Source organism: Bombina bombina, chromosome 4 (assembly GCF_027579735.1).
Source record: "Bombina bombina isolate aBomBom1 chromosome 4, aBomBom1.pri, whole genome shotgun sequence".
In the NCBI taxonomy this organism is placed as follows: domain Eukaryota; kingdom Metazoa; phylum Chordata; class Amphibia; order Anura; family Bombinatoridae; genus Bombina; species Bombina bombina.
In genome coordinates, this window is record NC_069502.1 from 24,918,455 (window position 1) to 24,934,730 (window position 16,276).

At 39.9% G+C, this 16,276-nt stretch overlaps 1 protein-coding gene across 4 annotated transcripts in view; it reads right to left on the minus strand.

Annotated features, from left to right (window-relative positions):
* Positions 1 to 16,276, minus strand: part of LOC128655854 (keratin-associated protein 10-4) — a 337,059-nt gene that overhangs the window by 292,807 nt on the left and 27,976 nt on the right. For all 4 annotated transcript variants that reach the window (XM_053709423.1, XM_053709425.1, XM_053709424.1 and 1 more), the window contains one exon: positions 12,914 to 13,069. In XM_053709423.1, the coding sequence (XP_053565398.1) occupies positions 12,914 to 13,069 (156 nt within the window). The remainder of the gene's footprint in view (positions 1 to 12,913; positions 13,070 to 16,276) is intronic.

Sequence of the window (16,276 nt, forward strand, 5' to 3'; positions counted from 1 at the left end):
TGGACCACAGGTTCTCAATGGGGTTCAGATCAGGTGAACAAGGAGGCCATGTCATTAGATTTTCTTCTTTTATACCCTTTCTTGCCAGCCACGCTGTGGAGTACTTGTGATGGAGCATTGTCCTGCATGAAAATCATGTTTTTCTTGAAGGATGCAGACTTCTTCCTGTACCACTGCTTGAAGAAGGTGTCTTCCAGAAACTGGCAGTAGGACTGGGAGTTGAGCTTGACTCCATCCTCAACCCGAAAAGGCCCCACAAGCTCATCTTTGATGATACCAGCCCAAACCAGTACTCCACCTCCACCTTGCTGGCGTCTGAGTCGGACTGGAGCTCTCTGCCCTTTACCAATCCAGCCACGGGCCCATCCATCTGGCCCATCAAGACTCACTCTCATTTCATCAGTCCATAAAACCTTAGAAAAATCAGTCTTGAGATATTTCTTGGCCCAGTGTTGACGTTTCAGCTTGTGTGTCTTGTTCAGTGGTGGTCGTCTTTCAGCCTTTCTTACCTTGGCCATGTCTCTGAGTATTGCACACCTTGTGCTTTTGCGCACTCCAGTGATGTTGCAGCTCTGAAATATGGCCAAACTGGTGGCAAGTGGCATCTTGGCAGCTGCACGCTTGACTTTTCTCAGTTCATGGGCAGTTATTTTGCGCCTTGGTTTTTCCACACGCTTCTTGCGACCCTGTTGACTATTTTGAATGAAACGCTTGATTGTTCGATGATCACGCTTCAGAAGCTTTGCAATTTTAAGAGTGCTGCATCCCTCTGCAAGATATCTCACTATTTTTGACTTTTCTGAGCCTGTCAAGTCCTTCTTTTGACCCATTTTGCCAAAGGAAAGGAAGTTGCCTAATAATTATGCACACCTGATATAGGGTGTTGATGTCATTAGACCACACCCCTTCTCATTACAGAGATGCACATCACCTAATATGCTTAATTGGTAGTAGGCTTTCGAGCCTATACAGCTTGGAGTAAGACAACATGCATAAAGAGGATGATGTGGTCAAAATACTCATTTGCCTAATAATTCTGCCCTCCCTGTATATCTCAGTAGAGTACTAGAGTTTGCTCAAACCTTAAAGGGACATATCTCAGTAGAGTACTAGAGTTTGCTCAAACCTTAAAGGGACATATATCTCAGTAGAGTACTAGAGTTTGCTCAAACCTTAAAGGGACATATATCTCAGTAGAGTACTAGAGTTTGCTCAAACCTTAAAGGGACATATATCTCAGTAGAGTACTAGAGTTTGCTCAAACCTTAATGAGACATATATCTCAGTAGAGTACTAGCGTTTGCTCAAACCTTAAAGGGACATATATATCAGTAGAATACTACAGCTTTGTAACCTTAGTTTTTGGATACTTTACAAACCAAGCTGCTTTAGTGGTTGCTCTGATTTGTGCATAGTACAAGGAGCTTAGGTATCAGTCATTTAGTAAATTGTAAGATTGCACCCCAGCACGTGCAGTAAGTCTCAGCAATGACAGAAGAAAAGGCAAAAGCAGATTTTTCTTTTGATGCTACTGACAGTTTACTGGGCTGTACAGACACATCAAACTATTAAAGGGACAGTCTAGTCCAAAATAAAATTTTATGATTCAGACAGGGCATTTCATATTAAACAACTTTCCAATTTACTTTTATCACCAATTTTGCTTTGTTGTCTTGGTATTCTTAGTTGAAAGATAAACCTAGTAGGCCCATATGCTAATTTCAAGGTCGCCTTTAAGCTGAATGCATTTTGACAGTTTTCACCACTAGAGGGTGTTAGTTCATGTGTGTCATATAGATAACATTGTGCTCACGCACGGGGAGTTACCTAGGAGTCAGCACTGATTGGCTAAAATGCAAGTCTGTCAAAAAAACTGAAATAATGGGGCAGTTTGCAGAGGCTTAGGTACAAGGTAATTACAGAGGTAAACCGTGTATTGTTGTAACTGTGTTGGTTATCTAAAACTGGGGAATAAAGGGATTATCTATCTTTTAAAGCAATTCAAATTCTGGTGTAGACTGTCCCTTTAATGTTTTATGTCCCCTTAACCCCTAAACAAAATCCATCATTGAAAACCTATCTTCAATTACCAACCTAATCTGAGGTTGCCACCTTAGTTCAGGCTAAGGGGCCGATTTTTCAATGTCTGTCCAATATGATAGGCTATAGCGTATCATGTTTGACAGACATCACTGAATGCCGACAGCATATGCTGTTGGCATTTAACATTGCACAAGCAGTTCACCAGAACTGCTTGTGCAATGCCGCCCCCTGCAGATAGCTAGCAGGGTTGTCAATCAGCCCAATCGTAGCCAGTGGACCGCTGCTTCATAACTGCTGTTTCGTACAGAAACAGGGGCATCAAGCTTTCAGAGCTTGATAATTCTGCCTCTAAATTTGAACACTCTAGCACCTTGCACAGCAACATTGTACTGCTGAGTACCCACTATGTATAATAGCAAATAGACACAAGCTCTCACATAGATGTTCACTCTCTCACACACACATTTTCTCTCACACAAACTGTCACACACAAAAATACTCACGCAGCGCTTTCACACAAACTAACACACAAAGACACACCCTTCACACACAAACTCTGTCACACACACAAATATACTCACACTTTCGCAAACACACAAACTCTCTCACACACACAAATATACTCACGCTTTCACACACACTAACACACAAACCCTTACACACACACAAATATACTCACGCTTTCACACACACAAAGACAGACTCCTCACACACAAACTCACACACACACAAATATACACTCCTTACAAACTCTCTCACACACACAAATATACTCACACTTTCACACACACAAAGACACACTCCTCACACACAAACTCTCTCACACACACAAATATACTCATGCTTTCACACACACTAACACACAAACTCTCTCACACACACAAATATACTCACGCTTTCACACACACACACAAACTCTCTCTCACACACAAATATACTCATACTTTCACACACACAAAGACAGTCTCCTCACACACAAACTCTCTCACACACAAATATACTCATGCTTTCACACACACGCACACACAAACTCTCACACACACAGAAAAACACTCACTCTTTCCCACACAAACTCTTACACACACACACACACACACACACACATGTACTCACACTCTCTCTCACACACACACATAAACACAAATACACACACTCTCCCGCCACAGCTAAGCATCATTTAGGAGTCATCACTCAGGCCCTTATAGCATTTCTGTACAAGAAGCAGAGACAATGTCACTGCAATATAGCACTGCATGACATGACCGTTTTGCTGCATTTACACTTTGTGCTGACTATTTTATATCAATTCACATTTCAGCTTAAATTTTATTACATTTAAAGTTTGCATTTTCTATTTTGTATTTTATTTTGTATATAGCAGTGTATTTAGGATTGTGATCAAATTCGAATTATGCCTTTACAGTTTTTGTGTAACTTTAACATATTAGCCTTATACTTTGTACAGTGGAGGCTCCTCTATAGGAGCACATCTGCACGTGAACCCCCAAAGCCCCCAAAGAGGGAAAAAAAAAACTTTTTGGCTGAATAAATATAAATTTTCCAATAGATCCCTATTGGAAAATGTATATTTATTGAGCTAAAAAGGGTTACAGTCCAATTTTGTAAAAAAAAAAAATGCTGTTTTTACTGTTCTATCGCACCGCACATGTGATAGATAGAAGTATAGGTTTCAAGCTCCTTGCACTTATTTCTAAGTGCCTGCAGCACCCCCTTCCAACCAAGCCCCATACCTTGTTAATCCCACAGTTCTGACTGTGCGAGTGAGAGCTATGTGAGTCAGTGTAAGTGATGATGGCGTGCGGGAGGAGGAGCCTGGCCAGCGTGAAAAGGCACAGAGCAGCAGAGGAATATATAATGGTGGCAGTCTGGGAGAGAGCTTTCACATGATTAGCAAGTATAACACTGTTATACTATATATAATTATAACAGTCACAGGAGATCATGGCTCAAAAGGTGAAGGGGGAGAGAGGAGGAGCAGAGCTGAACCTGTGAAATAAAAAATGGTTCCCCGTGGCAATTTGCAAAATGAATACTTCTGGAATCTGTGAAAAAATCAGGTGGATGGTATAATACTCACAAAATGAGCAGCACCCATGTGCTAATTGATGACGGCTGGGGAACTGGAATTCCCCAGCCTGCATCAATTAGCACATGGGTGCTGCTCATTTTGTGAGTATTATACCATTCACCTGACCTGTTACCATCAATATTCCAACAGAGTTGCACTAGGAGGCGCCCTTTCTCTTTGTGATTTTTTCACAGATTCCAGTTTCTTCATTCATTTCCACGAGAGGAGCTGCCTGTCACATAGGAGGACATATTCGGACAGGCCACCTCCACAGATGTTCCGTTTTGGAAATCCATAAATATATATATAAATTCATGGGCGGGGCCATCTGAGGGAGGGGTGGGGCTTTATTTTGTGGTTTGTGGTCTAGTGCCCCCCCCAACTTCAAACTTCACCAGCTGCCACTCACTTTGTATATCTATATGTGTATCTCTTGCAAATTAAATTGCACTTTGCATGTCTTTTATTTAAATTAAAACTGAAATACTATCAGTTTCAGTTTTCCCGAGAGCGCCATTACTTTCTATGGGCCAGATAATTAAACATTTTATAGTTTGGAGAGAGATTACACCCTGTTCCAAATTATTATGCCAATTATATTTTTCTCATTTACCTAAATAATTGATGTAAACAACAGTCAACATAATTCTCATGTTATCAACTATTAAGAGTACAATTCAAATTTTATTGAACAAACCTCGTAATGATAACAGTATTTTTTTTCAAAATAAAAAACTTAAAATGCACTGTTCCAAATTATTATGCACAGTAAGTTTCAAAACACTTTATAGGTTGTAAAGAACTGAAAATGGTCATATTTACTGAAATCACAACATTTTAACTTTTTAAACATTTTAACAGGTCACGTTACATTTTAACATAAGACCCCTTATTTGATAGCAGCTTCACAAATCTTGCATCCATTGAACTTGAGTTTTTGGACAATTTCTGCTTGAATTTGTTTGCAAGATGTCAGAATAGCCTCCCAGAGCTGCTGTTTGGATTTAAACTGCCTCCCACCCTCATAGATCTTTTGCTTGAGGATGCTCCAAAGGATCTCAATAGGATTGAGGTCAGGGGAGGATGGAGGCCACACCATTACTTTCTCTCCTTTTATCCCCATAGCAGCCATTGATGCAGAGGTATTCTTTGCAGCATGAGATGGTGCATTGTCATGCATGAAGATGATTTTATTACGGAAAGCATAGTTCTTCCTTCTGTACCAGGGAAGGAAGTGGTCTGTCAGGAACTCCACATACTTTGCAGAGGTCATCTTTACACCTTGGGGACCAGCTCTCTTCCCATGATTCCGGCCCAAAACAGGACTCCACCACCGCCTTGCTGACGTTGCAGCCTTGTTGGAACTGGGTGGCCGTCCACCAACCATCCACTACTCCATCCATCTTGACCATCCAGGGTTGCACGGCACTCATCAGTGAACGGGACTGTTTGAAAATTAATCTTCATGTATTTCTCTGCCCAATGCAGCCATTTCTGCTTGTGAGCATTGGTTAGTGGTGGCCGAATGGAAGGTTTATGCACAGTTGCAAGACTCTGGAGGACTCTACACCTTGATATCCGTGGGACTCCAGAGGCACCAGCAGCTTCAAATATCTGTTTGCTGCTATGTAATGGTATTTTAGCAGCTGCTCTCTTGATCCGATGCATGGATCTGGCAGAAATGTTCCTCAATGTGCCTTTATCTGCACAAACCCGTCTGTGCTCTGAATCATCCAGAAATCTCTTAATAGTGCGACGATCATGCTTAAGTTTTCGTGAAATATCTAATGTTTTCATACCTCGTCCAAGACATTGAACTATTTCACTCTTTTCGGCAGCAGAGAGATCCTTTTTCTTCCTCATATTGCTTGAAAATGGTGCTCTTCTTAATAATGTGGAACACCCTCCTTTAGTAGTTTTTCCTTTAATTGGGCTCACTTGACAATCTAATTTTCACAGGTGTCCGAGATTGTTTTCAGTGATCAAAAGAGCCCCGAGACACAATGCCATCCATGAGTTAAACTGAAAAAATATATATTTAATCTTTGTGACACTGAAATAGAATTTGCATAATAATTTAGAACAGGGTGTATAGTGCTGACTTCACAGAGGCAGAACTCACTGAATTTTCTAAGAAAAGTGGAGGAACCTTGAAATCCCAGGGAGATGAGAGATGCCTTCCACAGAAAGCAATGAAGCTCTCTGGGATACAAAATCTCACATGGGAGATAAAAGGTAACTGGGGTACCCCTGGGAAGAGATATAAAGGCTCTGTTTGCATCAATTCCAAATTAAACTAAAATGTTTTCATTACAATTTAACTTGATTTTCTCTATATTTTAGTATATATTACTTTTCTGTTAGTTAAAATAAGTGTATTGTGAATTTTGAGCAAACTTCACCTGCAATACAGCTGGCGAGACAAATCAGTTGTTCAGGTTGTTTAAAATGCTTAGCAAATTTCACAAGACTTATGAGAGAGCTTCAGAAATACCCTGGGAACTCCATTGTTTAGCCTAGGGAACTGCCCTGTCCCTCATAATTTCTGGAACTGTCAGTTTACAATGGAGAAAATACAAAGTGCAATGTAATGTCATATAAAACATGATCCTAAGTTATTAAAGTAACACATAAACTTTCAAAGCATAATCAGAATGTGTGAAATCACTGCTAGATCTAAATTTAAATGTATTAAAATATAAATGAGAAAGTGCAAAGCTTTAATGCAATAATACTGAAAGGGTAAGTGTAACAATACTCTCATATCAAGCAGTGCTGTATCGCATTGGGCTTGTCTCTACTAACATACTTAAATGAGAGAGGTCTTGCAGAGCTTTTTCTATTGAAAATTCAATGAGTTCAGCCTCTATGAAGTCTGAACTGGAATTTCTCTCCAAGCTGGAGAATCGTTGAATAGCACGGCTTAGAGGTGCAGTAGCACCAGGTTGGTATAGTGATGCTTAAAGGGTTAGTCAAGTCCAAAACAAACTTACATTTTTCAAATAGGGCATGTCATTTTAAACAACTTTCCAATTTACTTTTATCAACAATTTTGCTTTGTTCTCTTGGTATTCTAGTTGAAAGCAAACCTAGGAAGGCTCATATGATAATTTATAAGCCCTTGAAGACTGCCTCTATTTTATTTACTTTTCACAGCAGGGGAGAGCAAGCTCATGTAGGCCATATAGATAGCATTGTGATCACGCCCGTGGCTAGTGGCAGACACTGCACTATTTGGCTAAAATGCAAGTCAATAGATAATAACTAAAAGTCATGTGATTAGGGGCGGTCAGAAGATGCTTAGATACAAGTCAGTCACAGAAGTAAAAAGTGTATTAATATAACAGTGTTGGTTTTGCAAAACTGGGGAATGGGTAATAAAGGGATTATCTATCTTTTTAAACAACAACAATTCTGGTGTTGACTGTCCCTTTAACAGCACTGGATTGGCTTAGGATAACAGACCTGTATAAGAGAACATTGCTTAGTTAAAATAGTGAATCCCATGGATAAGTTAATTACTTTATAATGAGACTTTAGCAATATTTTGTGGGATACTTGGCATTGCATCACAGGGTGAAAAGCTTATTTAGTGTGATCATCTGAAAAGAAGTATGTACAAGCTAGAATGAACCACAGAGATTAGCTCGGCCCCCAGGTGATGTCATGCAAACGTCTGTGCACTTATAGGAGCTGTTATATCAGGTCTAAGGCAGCATGAAACGGACAAGGAGATGTTTATAAAAAACACATCACATCAAGTAAGTAGTTTTATTTAGGTACTTGTGGGTTGTAAATTTGCATTGAGGTGAAGTAATATCTGTGTTAAGAACATAATTGTGAGCCATGAATGTAGATATAGGCGTATAAAAGGCAGACGGAGACGGTATATTTTATTTTGTTATTCAGATTAATGGTTTACTTTAAAGGGACATTGTACACTAGATTTTTCTTTACATAAATGTTTTGTAGATGATCCTTTAATATAGCCTGGGAGTGTTTTTATAAAAGTGTTTAGTTTTGCTTATTATTTAATAACATTGTGCTGATTTTCAGACTCCTAACCAAGCCCCACAGTGCCAGATGAATACACGCGTTTACAGACTCCTGCTGAATCCTGTTTACGTTATATGTCTTTTCTTATGCAGGGAGGGGGAGTTTCTGCTCTTTTTGTTTACCCAGCCCCTTTCACTGGCTGTCCCAGACTACCTCATCAACAGTGCTAAACTGGGAGCTTCTAATTAAGTTTTTAAAACGTTTTATACTGAATTTTTAGATCAGTATGTAAGCCGAAACGTCAACTGTTTTTCACTGTTTTCAAAGATATTGTAATAAAGAGAGATTTTTTTCCTGCAGTATGATATGTAACTGAACTCTCAGAGGCAGTACCCTGGCTTATACTTGGAAGGTATTATATTATATAAATGTGTATGTATAGATTTAGTTAGTATATACAGTATATATATATATATATATATATATATATATATATATATATAAACATGTATTTAAGAATAAATAGAACATTTTCTTTAACTGAAGAGATTTTTTAAATGTAAAATATTTATATTTCATGTCAAGTTAACGCACTTGATAAAATGCAATCAGGTTTGCGCGATTTCTTGGGTGTTTTTTTTTTCACTTTCCACCGTCCATTAAAGTCTATGTTGGAATACGTTAAAGCAAATGGAATATTTGAAGTTTTGCTTTTTTGCATGCATCGTGTTAGCGAGTGAGCGAGAGAAAACTTTTTACTTTCAACTTGTGATACACGCTCTACCCGACGCATGCAAAAAGCCAAAGTCTAGTGGGGTTAACACACGAGCAGTGGATCTGACATTGCACTTGATTTTAAATAGAGTCACCTATTAAATGTATGCCCGAGGTGCACCCTGCTGCCTCTTTAAGTAAATAAGCACCAGGTAATCAGGTTATCAATACATGGTATGTCCTATATGCCTTGATCTCAGGGTAAATAATTGTTTGTAGGGTTTTTAGTCACATCAGCTAGATTATGAGTTTTGCAGTATGAGTGAAAAAGCATCTTTATGCTTCATAACGCTGCTTTTTCCCTAACGCCGCTATTACAAGTCTTGTCGGTATAGGTGTACCGCACACCTTTTAGCCACACCTTTTAGTCACGCAATGTCAGTACCGCACTTTTTAAAAAAAATGTCGTCTTTTTTCAATGAGACTTCCATAGCACCGGTATTATGAGTTTGCCTGGGAGGCCAAAAAGTGAGCGGTACAGCCTATACTGACAAGATCTGTACCACCATCTAAAGTCAGTAGTTATGAGTTTTATGTTACAAAGCTGTACCATAAAACTCATAACTAAAGTGTTAAAAAGTACACTAACACCCACAAACTACCTATTAACCCCTAAACTGAGGCCCTCCCGCATTGCAAACACTAAAATAAAATTATTAACCGCTAATCTGCCGCTCCGGATATCGCTGCCACTAGTTATTAACCCCTATTCCGCCACTCCCTGACATCGTTGCCACTATAATAAACCTATTAACCCCTAAAGCGCTACCCTCCTGCATTGCAAACACTAAAATAAAATTATTAACCCCACACCGCCGCTACAAAAAACCTATTAACCACTAAACCGCAAGCCCCCCACAATGAAATATACTAAAATAAATTATTAACCCCTAAACCTCTGACCTCCCACATCACTAACTCTACATAAATATATTAACCCCTAATCCTAACCCTAACGTAACCCTAAAGTAACACTAAGCCTAACACCCCCTAACTTAAATATAATTAAAATAAATCTAAATAAACCTTACAATTATTAACTAAATAATTACTATTTAAAAATAAATACATACTTACCTGTAAAATAAAACCTAAGCTAGCTACAATATAACTAATAGTTATATTAATTGGCAGTTTAGTGTAGGCTAGGGTTTTTTTTATTTTGGAGAGGCTTTTTTATTTTGATAGGGCTATTAGGTTAGGAGTAAACCATTTTTTATTTTTTTTATGTTTTTTTATTTTTTTGTAATGTTGTGTTTATTTTTTTTGTAAGTTAGTAAATTGTATTGTAGTAATTTAATTTATTTTATTCTAATGTTAGTTTTTAGTGTAAAGTAGCTTAGGTTTTATTTTACAGGTAACTTTGTATTTATTTTAACTAGATCGCCATTAAATAGTTAATAACTATTTAGTAACTAGTCTACCTAGTTAAAATAAATACAAACTTACCTGTGAAATAAAAATAAAACAGGTAAGTTTGTAATTAGTTTTAAATAGGAATTATTTAGTTAATAATTGTAAGGTTTAGTTAGATTTATTTTAATTATATTTAAGTTAGGGGGTGTTAGGGTTAGGATAAGAGTTAGGCTTAGGGTTCTGTTAGGGTTAGGTTTAGGGGTTAATAACTTAGTATAGTGGCGACGACATTAGGGGCAGCAGATTCGGGGTTAATAACTGTAATGTAGGTGGTGGCGATATTGGGGCGGCAGATTAGGGGTTAATAACTGTAATGTAGGTGGTGGCGATATCGGGGCGGCAGATTAGGGGTTAATAACTGTAATGTAGGTGGCGATGACATTAGGGGCGGCAGATTAGGGGTTAATAACTGTAATGTAGGTGGCGATGACATTAGGGGCGGCAGATTAGGGGTTAATAACTGTAATGTAGGTGGTGGCGATATCGGGGCGGCAGATTAGGGGTTAATAACTGTAATGTAGGTGGCGACGACATTAGGGACAGCAGATTAGGGGTTAATAACTGTAATGTAGGTGGTGGCGATATCGGGGCGGCAGATTAGGGGTTAATAACTGTAATGTAGGTGGTGGCGATATCGGGGCGGCAGATCAGGGGTTAATAACTGTAATGTAGGTGGTGGCGATATCGGGGCGGCAGATTAGGGGTTAATAACTGTAATGTAGGTGGTGGCGATATCGGGGTGGCAGATTAGGGGTTAATAACTGTAATGTAGGTGGTGGCGATATCGGGGCGGCAGATTAGGGGATAATAACTGTAATGTAGGTGGTGGCGATATCGGGGCGGCAGATTAGGGGTTAATAACTGTAATGTAGGTGGCTGCGATGTTAGGGGCAGCAGATTAGGGGTTAATAACTGTAATGTAGGTGGCTGCGATGTTAGGGGCAACAGATTAGGGGTTAATAACTGTAATGTAGGTGGCTGCGATGTTAGGGGCAGCAGATTAGGGGTTAATAACTGTAATGTAGGTGGCTGCGATGTTAGGGGCAGCAGATTAGGGGTTAATAACTGTAATGTAGGTGGCTGCGATGTTAGGGGCAGCAGATTAGGGGTTAATAAATGTAATGTAGGTGGTGGCGATATCGGGGCGGCAGATTAGGGGTTAATAACTGTAATGTAGGTGGTGGCGATATCGGGGCGGCAAATTAGGGGTTAATAACTGTAATGTAGGTGGCTGCGATGTTAGGGACGGCAGATTAGGGGTTAATAACTGTAGTGTAGGTGGTGGCGATATCGGGGCGGCAGATTAGGGGTTAATAACTGTAATGTAGGTGGCTGTGATGTTAGGGGCAGCAGGTTAGGGGTTAATAACTGTAATGTAGGTGACGGCGACGTTAGGGGCGGCAGATTAGGGGTTAATAACTGTAATGTAGGTGGTGGCGATATCGGGGCGGCAGATTAGGGGTTAATAACTGTAATGTAGGTGGCTGCGATGTTAGGGGCAGCAGGTTAGGGGTTAATAACTGTAATGTAGGTGACGGCGACGTTAGGGGCGGCAGATTAGGGGTTAATAACTGTAATGTAGGTGGCGATATCGGGGCGGCAGATTAGGGGTTAATAACTGTAATGTAGGTGGCTGCGATGTTAGGGGCAGCAGGTTAGGGGTTAATAACTGTAATGTAGGTGACGGCGACGTTAGGGGCGGCAGATTAGGGGTTAATAACTGTAATGTAGGTGGTGGTGATATCGGGGCGGCAGATTAGGGGTTAATAACTAATGTAGGTGGCTGCGATGTTAGGGGCAGCAGATTAGGGGTTAATAACTGTAATGTAGGTGACGGCGACGTTAGGGGCGGCAGATTAGGGGTTAATAACTGTAATGTAGGTGGTGGCGATATCGGGGCGGCAGATTAGGGGTTAATAACTGTAATGTAGGTGGCTGCGATGTTAGGGGCAGCAGGTTAGGGGTTAATAACTGTAATGTAGGTGACGGCGACGTTAGGGGCGGCAGATTAGGGGTTAATAACTGTAATGTAGGTGGTGGCGATATTGGGGCAGCAGATTAGGGGTGTTTAGACTCGGGGTTTATGTTAGGGTGTTAGGTTTAAACGTAATGTTTTCTTTCCCCATAGACATCAATGGGGCTGCGTTACAGAGCTTTTGTTTCCATGATTGCAGGTGTTAGTTTTTTTCTGACCCGTTCTCCCCATTGATGTCAATGGGGAAATTGTGCACAAGCACGTCAAAGCAGCGCTTGTATTTGGGTGCGGTATGGAGCTCAACGCCACCATATCGCCCACACACGCCTGCTTTTTTAAAACCTGTAATAGCGCTCAAAAAAACTCGTAATCTAGCTGATTATTAGAAGGGGCAGAACTAAGATTGGTGTAGCAGGTGCACCAGGGCCCAAGTGCTGGGGCCAATAGCAGTCAGTCTATGTGTTAATACTAATATAGGGAGCCTCTTTTAGATCCATCTATCCTCAAAATCATTATACAGTGCAGCATGTACATTATTACTATTGCTTACTACTGTTAGCTTTTGGGGACCCAATCTGGCACCAGGACCCTCTGTTGAGCAGCTCTGAGTATGAGTTTACCTTTCACCGTGGGCAAACACTGGCGCCAGCAGTTGCTGCAGCAGCATTTCTCTGATTTCTTACACTGGTCATCGGTCTGGCATGCATCAGGCAAGGGCCGCACGTGCACACAGATGGAAGGATCAAAGAAAGGACAGACGTCTTTTTCTGCAGGACCTTGTGACCAAAGTAAAGGAAGAGGTTAAGTAATAAATTCTCTCTTGCACAGACTTGTGTCAATTCAATTTTACCTTTATTTCATTGAAAAACAAAAATACTGTACATAAATAAACATTGTACTCAAGTGCAACAATTAACCACATTAATGATGTTGTGCATTGGAAAAAACAAACTGTAAAGCAGTCTGAATGCTACTGAAACCGAAAGGAAAAGCAGGTTTAAAGGGACACTATACCCCAAAAAAATGTTTTCATGATTAAGGTAGAGAATACAATTTTAAACAACATTCCAATTTACTTCTATTATCTAATTTGCTTCATTCTTTAGATATCCTTTAATTAAGAAATAGCAATGCACATGGTGAGCCAATCACAGGAGGCATCTATGTGCAGCTACCAATCAGCAGCTACTAAGCATATCTAGATATGCTTTTCAGCAAAAAATATCAAGAGAATGAAGCAAATTAGATAATAGAAGTAAATTAGAAAGTTGTTTATAATTGTATGCTCTTTCTAAATCATGGAAGAAAAAAATTGAATTTCATGTCCCTTTAAGCACACCTAGGGACAGTTCATTTACTGGCCGATAATACAAAGCTACTACAGTTTTATTAGTGAACTGTGACAAACATGCATTAAAGCTAGAATATAATCTATTTTATACAAATAAATAAATAATAAAACAATGAATGATAAATACATCAGTTCATACAACAGAAGTAATACAATGTAGAGAAAAAGAATCTATTAGCAGATCTGACTGAATCATTTTACTAAGCCACAAGTAGTCTGTAATAATTATATTCTATTACTGTATATCTACAGCTCAACCCATTGTATGTTTTTACAGTTAAAACTTGGTGTTAAAAAGGATTTGGTTGCACCAAAGCTTATTAAGAAATTACATATTAACAAGCACCTAGATTAAGAGTTTTGCATTCCGGTTTTTATGCTGAAATGGCCATTTTTGATCAGCGTTAAAACAGGAACGCAGCCATTACGAGTCTTGTCGGTATAGCTGTAATGCAAACATTTCAGCCTGTGACGCAACGTCAGTCCCGCACTAAAAAAAAAATGAAGTTTTTGCATGGGATTTCTATAGCGCTGGTATTACAGGTTGTGAGGTGATGCTAAAATGCTTGCTTTGCAGCCTATACCGACATGATCCATTCCGAAATCTGAGACTAGTAGTTATGAGTTTTGCGCAACAAAACTGTTACACAAAACTCATAACTAAACTGTTACAAAGTACACTAACACCCATAAACTACCTATTAACCCCTATTCTGCCGCCCTCCCGCATCACAAACACTAAATTAAACTTATTAACCCCTAATCTGACACTATCGATATCACCGCCTAATCACCGCCACTATAATAAAGTTATTTACCCATATTCCCCCCACACCCCAACATCACCCACACTATAATAAAGCTATTAACCCCTAATCTGCCACTCTCGATATCACCGCCTAATCACCGCTAGTGATGTCGCTAACCTAAAATTTTCGGTTCGCGAACGGCGGACTCAAACTTTCGCAACTGTTCGCGAACGGGCGAACAGGGCGAACCGCCATTGACTTCAATAGGCAGGCAAACTTTAAAACCAACAGGGACTCTTTCTGGCCACAATAGTGATGGAAAAGTTGTTTCAAGGGGACTAACACCTGACTGTGGCATGCCGGAGGGGGATCCATGGCAAAACTCCCATGGAAAATTACATAGTTGATGCAGAGTCTGGTTTTAATCCATAAAGGGCATAAATCACCTAACATTCCTAAATTGTTTGGAATAACGTGCTTTAAAACATCAGGTATGATGTTGTATCGATCAGGTAGTGTAAGGGTTACGCCCGCTTCACAGTGACAGACCAAACTCCACGTTTAAAGGTACAGTCTACACCAGAATTTTTATTGTTTTAAAAGATAGATAATCCCTTTATTACCCATTTCCCAGTTTTGCATAACTAACACATTTATATGTGTTTATGTTACAACAGATATGAGTGGTGGCACTGTGGGCAAGTGGGCCTGTGACACACGCTGGCAGACAGGCAACTACAATTAGATTACACTAGCAGACTGATGTTTCACAGTCAAAAAAGTTTTTTTTTTTTTTAAATTTACACTACTGTTACAACAGATATGAGTGGTGGCACTGTGGGCAAGTGGGCCTGGCACACATGCTGGCAGGCAGGCAACTGCAATTAGATTACACTAGCAGACTGATGTTTCACAGTCAAAAAAGGTTTTTTTTAAAAATTTACACTACTGTTACAACAGATATTAGTGGTGGCACTGTGGGCAAGTGGGCCTGGCACACACGCTGGCAGGCAGGCAACTGCAATTAGATTAAACTAGCAGACTGATGTTTAACAGTCAAAAAAGTTTTTTTTTTTTAAATTTACATTATTGTTACAACAGATATGAGTGGTGGCACTGTTGACAAGTGGGCCTGGCACACACGCTGGCAGGCAGGCAACTGCAATTAGATTACACTAGCAGACTGATGTTTAACAGTCAAAAAAGTTTTTTTTTTAAATTTACACTACTGTTACAACAGATATGAGTGGTGGCACTGCAGGCAAGTGGGCCTGGCACACACGCTGGCAGGCAGGCAACTGCTATTAGATTACACTAGCAGACTGATGTTTCACAGTCAATTTTTTTTTTTTTTTAATATTTACACTACTGTTACAACAGATATGAGTGGTGGCACTGCAGGCAGGCAACTGCAATTAGATTACACTAGCAGACTGATGTTTCACAGTCAAAATTACACAGGCAAAAAAAAAAAAGACTGATGTTCTAGCCCTAAAAAGGGCTTTTTGGGGTGCTGTCCTTACAGCAGAGATCAGATGAGTCCTTCAGGACTGTAGTGGACACTGAATACACTAGTCTAGCTATCAATTTCCCTATAAAATCAGCAGCAGCTACACTATCCCTCCTCTCACTAAGAATGCAGGATCAGAATGAATCTAAAATGGCTGCTGTCCAGGAGCTGGGAGGGTCTGGGAGGGAGTGTCTGCTGCTGATTGGCTGAAATGTGTCTGCAGACTGTGAGATACAGGGTCAAAGTTTACTCAATGATGACGAATAGGGGGCAGATCGAACATCGCATATGTTTGCCCGCCGCGGCGAACGCGAACAAGCTATGTTCGCCGGGAACTATTCGCCGGCGAACTATTCGCGACATCACTAATCAC